The 12894-nt window shown below is 43.2% G+C and overlaps 1 protein-coding gene across 1 annotated transcript in view; it reads left to right on the forward strand.

Annotated features, from left to right (window-relative positions):
• Positions 1 to 12894, forward strand: part of SLC41A3 (solute carrier family 41 member 3) — a 107245-nt gene that overhangs the window by 67604 nt on the left and 26747 nt on the right. Inside the window, 1 exon segment of the mRNA XM_032592364.1 lies at positions 4244 to 4388. Within this exon segment, the coding sequence (XP_032448255.1) occupies positions 4244 to 4388 (145 nt within the window).

Below are 12894 nucleotides of genomic sequence, written 5' to 3' on the forward strand. Positions count from 1 at the left end.
GAGAGAAGGAGACACAGAATCGGAAACAGGCCCCAGGCTTTGAGCCATCAGCCCAGAGCCTGACGCGGGGCTCGAACTCTCGGACCGCGAGATCGTGACCTGGCTGAAGTCGGACGCTTAACCGACTGCGCCACCCAGGCGCCCCTGTCCTGTCTCTTCTTGTTCTTCCGGCAATGAAGTTCCAATCAGGTCTCAGTTCCAGCCCAACACCAGGTACTCTTTGGGGCCTTGCACATGCAGCTGCAGCTGACCTGGTTGCAATTCTGTGTGTAGATGTCTGCCTTCTCCACTTGAGCCAAGTCACCTGTGCCAGGACCATGGCCTATGGCTGAAGAGCTTTGGAGATTAAATGAGATGCTCGTGATGCCCTTAACAGAGAGGCTGGCAAGGGGCAGGTAATAAGTGCCTGAGCTACAAGTTTCCAAATCCTTGTCCATATGCATGCACATTTCCACATGATCAATTCTCAACCAACATTCATTAAGTCCTGACCTGGGCCAGACACTGGCTTGGCACATTCTGGTTCATAGCATGGATATAAGTTTGTCTCTTCTGTTTGTTAAGGAGCTTAACATTGAGTCACACATGGTCCAATAAATTTCATAATTGAACTTTTAGTAACTTCATATTCTATCACAAATACACCCGACAGTAATATTTAAAATATACCCAAGAGTGATTTTTAACAACTGGTAGGGCCCAGGAACTCAACTAGTAAGACTGAAGTGCAGCCACTAAGAGCTGGTCCAACAGGGCCGTTGCAAACTGTCCAAATTCAGCCCTATCCCACCTCATTCAACCTTCATCACATGGGTGCACATAAAATTGTTTGTAGGCTTCTGTCCAATAAATTACACAATGACATTGTTCTCTTTTTGCACGAATTTCTGAAGATAACTTCCCACAAGTTCACAAGGTATGAACAATTTAAAGATCTAGATTTTTCCAAAAAGGATTATAAAACATTTCAGTGCTTAGTATTAAGTAATAGCACCAGTGTTAATGTTTTAATTATTAGCTTCTCCATAACCTCACCAACATTGAAAGTATTCTTCTAAACTACTTTGTATTTGCCATATAGGTGTATGTGGCCATAGACAATATATGCTAGGACTTCCTGTGTTTTTTTTTAATATTGTTTTATTTAAGTAATGTCTACACCCAACCTGGGGCTTAAACTCACGACCCAAAGTCAAGAGTCACATGCTCTTCCAGTTGAGCCAGCTAGGTGTCCCTGTCTTTCTGTGTTTTTTTTTAAGCACAAAAAGTATAATGCTGTACATATAATTCTGTAACTTGTACTTTTAAGAATGACTTAATGAATGAAAATCACTTAGAATAGCAGATAGCACTCAGGAAATGTCAGCTCCGGTCATTATTCTCATTATTACGTGGTTCTTTGTTCACATGTGCAAATGTTGTACTGAGAAAATGCTAGATCATAAGGTGTATGTGTAAATTGTAGCCAAGTTTCCTCCCAGAATTCCTGTACCAATTTTACCACCATCTATATGTAAGAGAACCATTTTCCCACATATTTGTCGATGTGTATTTTATGTTATCAACCTTTTAGATTTTTAAAAATTTATCTAATGTTTATTTCTGAGGGAGAGAGAGAGAGCAGGGGAGGGGCAGAGAGGGAGGGAGAGAAAGAATCCCAAGCAGGCTCTGCATAGATGGCACAGAGCCCACTGCAGGACTCGAACCCATGAACCTTGAGATCATGAACTGAGCTGAAAGCAAGAGTCAGATGCTTAACCGACTAAGCCACCCAGGTGCCCCTAAACCTTTAAAATTTTAATTTTACCTAGTCTGGGGGATAAATATAGTGTACCCATGCACTCATTGATTGATTCATTCATTGGATAAGCACAGACAAGGGCTTAGCACCTGCTGAGTTCCCCACCCACCCCCGCCAAAACTGAGAGGGCACTGACCTTTTCATAGAGGAACACCAACATCAATTACAAAGAAATAAGATACCTACTTTCAAATTGGGATTAAATTTTTTTTCCTATTACTTGGGAAGCTGGTCACATTTTTGTTTGCTTTTTAGCCATTTGTATTTCCTTTTCTGTATCTTGTCAATTTATACTCCTTGTACATTTTTCTGTTGGGTTATCTTTTTTAAAAAGTTGGCGTCTGGGCGCCTGGGTGGCTCAGTCGGTTAAGCGGCCAACTTTGGCTCAGGTCATGATCTCGCGGTCCATGAGTTTGAGCCCCACGTCGGGCTCTGTGCTGACAGCTCAGAGCCTGGAGCCTGTTTCAGATTCTGTGTCTCCCTCTCTCTGACCCTCCCCCCGTTCATGCTCTGTCTCTCTCTCAAAAATAAATAAACGTTAAAAAAAAAAGTTGGCGTTGCTTGGGGTGCCTGGGTGGCTGAGTCTGTTAAACATCTGACTTTGGCTCAGGTCATGATCTTGCAGTTCATGAGTTCAAGCCCCACATCAGGCTCTGTGCTGACAGCTCAGAGCCTGGAGCCTGCTTCAGATTCTGTGTCTCCCTCTCTCTCTGCTCTTCTCCTGCTCATGTTCTGTCTCTCTCCCCTTCAAAAATAAATAAACATTAAAAAAACAAAAGTTGGCATTGCTTTGTAAAATGGACTTCATGATTTTGATCACTAATCCTTTATTATAAATGCTCAGTTTCTGTCTTTGAAGTTTGTGGTATCACATAGAAGTCATACTTGGATTTATATACAGCTTATTTCATTTTTCTTCAGAGATTTTACACATCTTCAGAAGGAGTATTTCTCTAATCCAAAATCTGAAACATTATCCTATATTTTTTCTTTTCATACATTAGGTTTTATGTTTAGTGGGGTGTGTGTATGAATGGTATAATGTAGGAATCCTTTTTTTTCTCTTAGGTATCCACTTTTCCTTACCCCGTTTATTCAGTACCCACCCATTCCATACTAATTAGAAATGCCACCTTTATCATATTAAATTTCCATATATAAATTTTCATCTATTCTTGATGGTATTCCTGGACTCCAGTCTGTCCTGCTGATCTATTTGTCTATTTTTGTGCCAGTACCACCCTGTTTTAATTACAGTAGCCTTAATTAAATATTGATAATGAATGTGCCAAACTCCCTCTTGATCTTTTTTCTCAAGGTGTCTTGGCTGTTCTTGCACATCTACTCATCTTTGTGGAACTTAAGATAAATTGTCAAGTGCCATGAAAAGTCTTGTTGGGACTTTCACTGGAATCACGTGGGTTAACTTGGGGAACATTTTCATCCATATATATGGTAGAGTTCTTTGTTTTTTTAGGCTTCTTTAATAATACAGCATGTTTCCATTGAGACATTTGAATTACAGTTGATCCTTGAACAATATGGGTTTGAACTGCATGGGTCCACTTATAGGCAGATTTGTTTTCATAAATACAGTACTGTAAATGTATGATTCCTTATGATGTTCTTAATTTTCTTTTCTCTAGCTTACTTTATTATGAGAATATAGTATATAACATAGCATACAAAATATGTGTGAATCAAGTTTGTGTTATGGGTAATGCTTCTGATCAGCAGTAGGCTGTTAGTAGTGAAGTTTTGAGGGAATGACAAGTTATACACAGGTTTTCAACTTTACACAGTGTTGGCGCCCCTAGTGCCAGTGTTGGTCAAGGGTCAACTGTACTGATAACGTGCCAGTATTGATACTGAGATCTGGGCACCTCATGGTACTGGCCTGCATGAGCAGCAGAGGTGTGACGCCACGGAGATGAGATGGGAATTGCAGCTGGGATGGGGGAGAATGGAGAGAAAGAGGGCCACCAGCGTGAAGGGCAATTGCCAAGGAAGGAAAGTCTGGGAGAGAGAGAGTGTGTGCACAGAGACTTCCAAGGCATAGCTGTGGATCGTGGATTTCCACATTGCAGGGGAAGTTGCTTGTCTGAGCAGCTGGGGTTACAGAGCACTTTTGCCCAGACCAGTGAGAGGAGCCATGAGCAAGAGACTGGTGGCCCTTGGCCAAGGGCTGAGTAGGAGGTGAAGATTTTGTGATGGAAAATGGCATCAAACAAGTTGCAGAACAAGAAAACAATAGTTTTCAAGGGAGTTGGATTGAAGCAATGTGTTTGTTTTTTCCAGGTTGGAGGGGCTGTTGGCAAATTTTAGGGTGAGGAAAGGAGGTTGGGTGACCTCAAGGTCAGAGAGGAGGCGGAGGGAAAAGCAGGGAGGAACAATGATGGTCAGAGACACCTTTCCTCATGTTTCTGATTTCTGCCCTGACAGGTGCAGGCCACTGTTGTGGGGTTCCTGGCTGCTGTGGCCGCCCTGCTGCTGGGTGCTATGTCTAGGGAGGAGTTGGACTTTGTGAAGGTGGAGTTGCTGTGTGCCAGCAGTGTCATCACCGCCTTTCTCGCTGCATTTGCCTTAGGTGAGCTGTGCCCCCAGCCCAGTTACCACCCCCCCCCAGCTCTCTCTGTCCTCCATTCCTCAGTACTCTGCTCTCAACTCTTTGTGTTTCAGTTCCTTGAGATGTGGAAGATGGGTGCACTAATGGTGGGACCTCACATGTCCTGCCAGAGGGTGGGGGAGAGCCTGTTAGTTAAATCTCCAAGCCCCACCTTATGGATGGGCAAGGAGGACAATGAGTCCTTTCCTAGGCAATGTATGTGTGCAGGAGTGAGCTGCTGACTCCATTTCTCTTCCCTCTGCTTGTTCAGAGAACTGGCCTTTGCTCAGTGGACACATTCATCTGTTCATCCATTCTCCATCCATTCATTCACTCATTCAGTCAGTCAGTTTTTAAATGTTACTTGAGCACAGCTTGCGAATGGGCCTGTGGAAGATTCTGGCATCTGCAGTCCTGTAGGGAGCAAGACTCTAGCATTAGCCTCAATTTCATCTCTGCAGAGAGGTCTTTTCTGACTCACTCAAGTTCTGCCCTCCGTCCTTCTTCCCAGCTGCTGACATGCTCTTCTGCACTCTGCACCTGTTTTCCTTATTGAGCACTTATAAACATCTGCAATTGTTCACTTCGTTTTCTTCATTCTTTTCTGTCTCACCCCTTTGCTAGAATGTCAGCTCCTCAGAGAGGTGCCCTGTTAGAATAGGGCTTCTCCTATTCTGCTCCTGTCACACCGCCTGCCATGCATTAGATGCTTCCTCCATGTCTGCAGAAGGTGGAACACACAAGGAGTGACAAACAACCCTGTCTTCAGGGAACTCACCCATTTCAGGGGCAACCACGGTTGCCATGCAATTACCATAGAATGTCCCCCCATTCACTCCTTACTCAGTACTTACTGAGTGTCTACTGTGTGCCAGGCACTGGTGCAGTGGAGGGGATGCACTGGTGAGTAACTGTACTGTTTTGTGATGTGTATGTTCTGGTTTGGGGTGAGACATCAGTATGCAAGCACATAGCAAATTTTTTGTTTGTTTGTTTTTCAATATATGAAATTTATTGTCAAATTGGTTTCCATACAACACCCAGTGCTCATCCCAAAAGGTGCCCTCCTCAATACCCATCACCCACCCTCCCCTCCCTCCCACCCCCCATCAACCCTCAGTTTGTTCTCAGTTTTTAAGAGTCTCTTATGCTTTGGCTCTCTCCTACTCTAACCTCTTTTTTTCTTTTTTTTTTTTTCCTTCCCCTCCTCCATGGGTTTCTGTTAAGTTTCTCAGGATCCACATAAGAGTGAAAACATATGGTATCTGTCTTTCTCTGTATGGCTTATTTCACTTAGCATCACACTCTCCAGTTCCATCCACGTTGCTACAAAGGGCCATATTTCGTTCTTTCTCATTGCCATGTAGTACTCCATTGTGTATATAAACCACAATTTCTTTATCCATTCATCATTTGATGGACATTTAGGCTCTTTCCATAATTTGGCTATTGTTGAGAGTGCTGCTATAAACATTGGGGTACAAGTACCCCTATGCATCAGTACTCCTGTATCCCTTGGGTAAATTCCTAGCAGCACTATTGCTGGGTCATAGGGTAGGTCTATTTTCAATCTCCTGAGGAACCTCCACACTGTTTTCCAGAGTGGCTGCACCAACTTGCATTCCCACCAACAGTGCAAGAGGGTTCCCGTTTCTCCACATCCTCTCCAGCATCTATAGTCTCCTGATTTGTTCATTTTGGCCACTCTGACTGGCGTGAGGTGATATCTGAGTGTGGTTTTGATTTGTATTTCCCTGATAAGGAGCGACGTTGAGCATCTTTTCATGTGCCTGTTGGCCATCTGGATGTCTTCTTTAGAGAAGTGTCTATTCATGTTTTCTGCCCATTTCTTCACTGGGTTATTTGTTTTTCGGGTGTGGAGTGTGGTGAGCTCTTTATAGATTTTGGATACCAGCCCTTTGTCCGATATGTCATTTGCAAATATCTTTTCCCTTTCCATTGGTTGCCTTTTAGTTTTGTTGGTTGTTTCCTTTGCTGTGCAGAAGCTTTTTATCTTCATAAGGTCCCAGTAATTCATTTTTGCTTTAATTCCCTTGCCTTTGGGGTTGTGTTGAGTAAGAGATTGCTACGGCTGAGGACAGAGAGGTCTTTTCCTGCTTTCTCCTCTAGGGTTTTGATGGTTTCCTGTCTCACATTCAGGTCCTTTATCCATTTTGAGTTTATTTTTGTGAATGGTGTGACAAAGTGGTCTAGTTTCAACCTTCTGCATGTTGCTGTCCAGTTCTCCCAGCACCATTTGTTGAAGAGGCTGTCTTTTTTCCATTGGATGTTCTTTCCTGCTTTGTCAAAGATGAGTTGGCCATACGTTTGTGGGTCTAGTTCTGGGGTTTCTATTCTATTCCATTGGTCTATGTGTCTGTTTTTGTGCCAATACCATGCTGTCTTGATGATGACAGCTTTGTAGTAGAGGCGAAAGTCTGGGATTGTGATGCCTCCTGCTTTGGTCTTCTTCTTCAAAATTCCTTTGGCTATTCGGGGCCTTTTGTGGTTCCATATGAATTTTAGGATTGCTTGTTCTAGTTTCGAGAAGAATGCTGATGCAATTTTGATTGGGATTGCATTGAATGTGTAGATAGCTTTGGGTAGTGTTGACATTTTGACAATATTTATTCTTCCAATCCATGAGCACGGAATGTCTTTCCATTTCTTTATATCTTCTTCAATTTCCTTCATAAGCTTTCTATAGTTTTCAGCATTCAGATCTTTTACATCTTTGGTTAGATTTGTCCCTAGGTATTTTAGACTTCTTTGTGCAATTGTGAATGGGATCAGTTTCTTTATTTGTCTTTCTGTTGCTTCATTGTTAGTGTATAAGAATGCAACTGATTTCTGTACATTGATTTTGTATCCTGCAACTTTGCTGAATTCGTGTATCAGTTCTAGCAGACTTCTGGTGGAGTCTATCGGATTTTCCATGTATAATATCATGTCAGCTGCAAAAAGCGAAAGCTTGACTTCATCTTTGCCAATTTTGATGCCTTTGATTTCCTTTTGTTGTCTGATTGCTGATGCTAGAACTTCCAACACCATGTTATACAACAGCGGTGAGAGTGGGCATCCCTGTCGTGTTCCTGATCTCAGGGAAAAAGCTCTCAGTTTTTCCCCGTTGAGGATGATGTTAGCTGTGGGATTTTCATAAATGGCTTTTATGATGTTTAAGTATGTTCCTTCTATCCTGACTTTCTCAAGGGTTTTTATTAAGAAAGGTGCTGGATTTTGTCAAAGCCATTTCTGCATCGATTGACAGGATCATATGGTTCTTATCTTTTCTTTTATTAATGTGATGTATCACGTTGATTGATTTGTGAATGTTGAACCAGCCCTGCATCCCAGGAATGAATCCCACTTGATCATGGTAAATAATTCTTTTCATATGCTGTTGAATTCGATTTGCTAGTATCTTATTGAGAATTTTTGCATCCATATTCATCAGGGATATTGGCCTGTAATTCTCTTTTTTTTACTGGGTCTCTGTCTGGTTTAGGAATCAAAGTAATACTGGCTTCATAGAATGAGTCTGGAAGTTTTCCTTCCCTTTCTATTTCTTGGAATAGCTTGAGAAGGATAGGTATTATCTCTGCTTTAAACGTCTGGTAGAACTCCCCTGGGAAGCCATCTGGTCCTGGGCTCTTATTTGTTGGGAGATTTTTGATAACCGTTTCAATTTCTTCGCTGGTTATGTGTTTGTTCAAGCTTTCTATTTCCTCCTGATTGAGTTTTGGAAGAGTGTGGGTGTTCAGGAATTTGTCCATTTCTTCCAGGTTGTCCAATTTGTTGGCATATAATTTTTCATAGTATTCCCTGATAATTGTTTGTATCTCTGAGGGATTGGTTGTAATAATTCCATTTTCATTCATGATTTTATCTATTTGGGTCATCTCCCTTTTCTTTTTGAGAAGTCTGGCTAGAGGTTTGTCAATTTTGTTAATTTTTTCAAAAAACCAACTCTTGGTTTCGTTGATCTGCTCTACAGTTTTTTTTTAGATTCTATATTGTTTATTTCTGCTCTGATCTTTATTATTTCTCTTCTTCTGCTGGGTTTAGGCTGCCTTTGCTGTTCTGCTTCTACTTCCTTTAGGTGTGCTATTAGATTTTATATTTGGGATTTTTCTTGTTTCTTGAAATAGGCCTGGATTGCAATGTATTTTCCTCTCAGGACTGCCTTCGCTGCATCCCAAAGCGTTTGGATTGTTGTATTTTCATTTTCGTTTGTTTCCATATATTTTTTAATTTCTTCTCTAATTGCCTGGTTGACCCACTCATTCTTTAGTAGGGTGTTCTTTAACCTCCATGCTTTTGGAGGTTTTCCAGACTTTTTTCTGTGGTTGATTTCAAGCTTCATAGCATTGTGGTCTGAAAGTATGCATGGTATCATTTCAATTCTTGTATACTTATGAAGGGCTGTTTTGTGACCCAGTATATGATCTATCTTGGAGAATTTTCCATGTGCACTCGAGAAGAAAGTATATTCTGTTGCTTTGGGATGCAGAGTTCTAAATATATCTGTCAAGTCCATCTGATCCAATGTGTCATTCAGGGCCTTTGTTTCTTTATTGACCGTGTGTCTAGATGATCTATCCATTTCTGTAAGTGGAGTGTTAAAGTCCCCAGCAATTACCACATTCTTATCAATAAGGTTGCTTCTGTTTATGAGTAATTGTTTTATATATTTGGGGGCTCCGGTATTCGGCGCATAGACATTTATAATTGTTAGCTCTTCCTGGTGGATAGACCCTGTAATTATTATATAATGCCCTTGTTCATCTCTTGTTACAGCCTTTAATTTAAAGTTTAGTTTGTCTGATATAAGTATGGCTACTCCAGCTTTCTTTTGGCTTCCAGTGGCATGATAAATAGTTCTCCATCCCCTCACTCTGAATCTAAAGGTGTCCTCAGGTCTAAAATGAGTCTTTTGTAGACAGCAAATAGATGGGTCTTGTTTTTTTATCCATTCTGATACCCTATGTCTTTTGGTTGGCGCATTTAATCCATTTACATTCAGTGTTATTATAGAAAGATACGGGTTTAGAGTCATTGTGATGTCTGTATGTTTTATGCTTGTAGCGATGTCTCTGGTACTTTGTCTCACAGGATTCCCCTTAGGATCTCTTGTAGGGCTGGTTTAGTGGTGACAAATTCCTTCAGTTTTTGTTTGTTTGGGAAGACCTTTATCTCTCCTTCTATTCTAAATGACAGACTTGCTGGATAAAGGATTCTCGGCTGCATATTTTTCCTGTTCAGCAAATTAAAGATCTCGTGCCAATCCTTTCTGGCCTGCCAAGTTTCAAAAGAGAGATCAGTCACGAGTCTTATAGGTCTCCCTTTATATGTGAGGGCACGTTTACCCCTTGCTGCTTTCAGAATTTTCTCTTTATCCTTGTATTTTGCCAGTTTCACTATGATATGCCGTGCAGAAGATCGATTCAAGTTACGTCTGGAGGGAGTTCTCTGTGCCTCTTGGATTTCAATGCCTTTTTCCTTCCCCAGTTCAGGGAAGTTCTCAGCTATTATTTCTTCAAGTACCCCTTCAGCACCTTTCCCTCTCTCTTCCTCCTCTGGGATACCTATTATGTGTATATTATTTCTTTTTAGTGTATCACTTAGTTCTCTAATTTTCGCCTCATACTCCTGGATTTTTTTATCTCTCTTTTTCTCAGCTTCTTCTTTTTCCATAACTTTATCTTCTAGTTCACCTATTCCCTCCTCTGCCTCTTCAATCCGAGCCATCGTGGTTTCCATTTTGTTTTGCATTTCGTTTAAAGCGTTTTTCAGCTCCTCGTGTCTGTTCCTGAGTCCCTTGATCTCTGTAGCAAGAGATTCTATGCTGTCCTCTATACTGTTTTCAAGCCCAGCGATTAATTTTATGACTATTATTCTAAATTCACTTTCTGTTATATTAATAAATCCTTTTTGATCAGCTCATTAGCTGTTGTTATTTCCTGGAGATTCTTCTGAGGGGAATTCTTCCGCTTGGTCATTTTGGATAGTCCCTGGAGTGGTGAGGACCTGCAGGGCACTTCCCCTGTGCTGTGGTGTATAACTGGAGTTGGTGGGCGGGGCCACAGTCAGACCTGATGTCTGCCCCCAGCCCACCGCTGGGGCCACAATCAGACTGGTGTGTGCCTTCTCTTCCCCTCTCCTAGGGGCAGGATTCACTGTGGGGTGGCATGGCCCGTCTGGGCTACTTGCACACTGCCAGGCTTGTGGTGCTGGGGATCTGGCGTATTAGCTGGGGTGGGTAGGCAAGGTGCACCGGGGCAGGAGGGTCAGGCTTAGCTCGCTTCTCCTTAGGTGATCCACTTCAGGAGGGGCCCTGTGGCAGCCAGAGGGAGTCAGACCCGCTGCAGGAGGGGTGGCTCCGCAGAAGCACAGTGTTGGGTATTTGCGCGGAGCCAGCAAGTTCCCTGGCAGGAACTGGTTCCCTTTGGGATTTTGGCTAGGGGATGGGCGAGGGAGATGGCGCTGGTGACCGCCTTTGTTCCCCGCCAAAGTGAGCTCTGTTGTCCCGGGGCACAGCAACTCTCCCTCCCTTTGTCCTCCAGCCTTCCTGCTTTCCGAGCAGAGTTGTTAACTTATGACCTCCCAGGTGCTAAGTCCCGCTTGCTGTTGGAACACACTCCGTCCATCCATCAGGCCCCTCCGCTTTTGCAAGCCAGACTCGGGGGCTCTGCTTGGCCGGCGGGCCGCCCCTCCGCCCCGGCTCCCTCCCGCCAGTCCGTGCAGTGCGCACCGCCTCTCCGCCCTTCCTACCCTCTTCCATGAGCCTCTCGTCTGTGCTGGGCTCCGGAGACTCTGTTCTGCTAGTCTTCTGGTGGTTTTCTGGGTTATTTAGGCAGGTGTAGGTGGAATCTAAGTGATCAGCAGGATGCGCAGTGAGCCCAGCGTCCTCCTACACCGCCATCTTCCCCGAAAGTCGCACATAGCAAATTTTAGCTAAGTGCAAGTGTCTCCTTTTTGAAGCCTCTCTGATCAGCTCTCTAGCATCACGCCCCCATTCATAGTCCTGCTTTCTTTTCATGTCCTGTTTTTTACTTCAAATGCTTGTTCACTTACTTGTGTGCTGTTCCTCCACCCAACAAGCATTTACTGTATGAACCCAGAACCTGATGGCTATTTTCAACACCTAAAATGGGCATATTACCAGCTGCCAAATGTTTGCTGAATGAGTGGACTTCATTTTGGTTCTCTTCTGGACTGCATGTCTGAGTGTCTCTCGCAAACAATGTGCACGTATAAGAAAGAATAAGTGCTAACTGGGAATTGGATTTGTATTTACTCTTCTGTTCTTCATCTGCTCATGAAACACCTTTGAGCTCAGCTCTCTGTAAGGATAATGTGGCGGGTTATTTAGTGGTTTCTCTTCCTTCCTGTGCTAGTGTATATAATTGGGATGGAGGGTAAGAGTGCAGAAACCCAGGAGCAAATTCATAAACTGCACTTCCCTGGGCAGACGGCTCCTGGTCATATACCTGTGCCTATGCATATGGGGCAGGGGCTAGGACGCCATCACTCAGTCTGTCCAAGGGAAGAGAAGAATGAGTATGCCACACCTTGTGGAGAAATAGAGCCCAAGAGATACTTGATATGAAGTCTCTGAAAACAACACAATCCGATGATTCCAGAGGCCAGTCCTGTTCCTGTGGAGTCTTGTAGAGAATGTCATTCCTAGCTCCCCATTTTCCAGATGAGGAAAGTGAAGCATAGATGAGGGGTGAAGTTCAGCAGCATGGACATAAACTGGGTTGTCCAAAGATGTGTACAAGTTGAGGAGCATGGCTGGTGGCTCATAGTGTGACCTAAGTATGACTGCTGTAAAGCCAGGTGGTGGTGGTGGTTTTTAATAAGTGCTCTCAAACTGGTGGTTTCGATGTAGTCCCTATTTTTCACCAGACCACCAGCCACACAGACTCAACCTCACTTAGAACTGGCATTTCAAAAGAGATAAAGTAGCTATGACCTGGTCACAAAATAGGGCACAAACTGTGGCCAGTGGCAACAGTGTTAGTAGGCCTTGAGGTGATAATTCTAATTATATTTAGAGTTACAGAGTAGTGAGTAAAGTATTAAAACACCAAGAGCCAAGATAAAATGTGTCTTTTTAAAAAATGTTTATTTATTTATTTTGAGAGAAAGAAAGAGTGAGTGGTACAAGCTTAAGCAGGGGAGGGGTAGAGGGAGAGGGAGAGAGAGAGAGAATGCCAGGCAGGCTCCGTGCTGTCATCACAGAGCCTGACATGGGGCTCGACCCCACAAACCATGAGATCATGACCTGCGTCAAAACCAAGAGTTGGACGCTTAACTGACTGAGCCACCCAGGAGCCCCCAATGCTGTTGGATTAAGTCCTAGGCAGTAGATGAGGGCTGGAAGATTGCATGTGACAGTCATCTCAGAACACAGTCAGAACACAAAATAGGACCCAGGGAGGTATAGTGGCCACGAGAATGTGTCTCTTGGGTTTCCAGTGCT

The sequence above is a fragment of the Lynx canadensis genome, chromosome A2, assembly GCF_007474595.2.
Source record: "Lynx canadensis isolate LIC74 chromosome A2, mLynCan4.pri.v2, whole genome shotgun sequence".
Lineage (NCBI taxonomy): Eukaryota > Metazoa > Chordata > Mammalia > Carnivora > Felidae > Lynx > Lynx canadensis.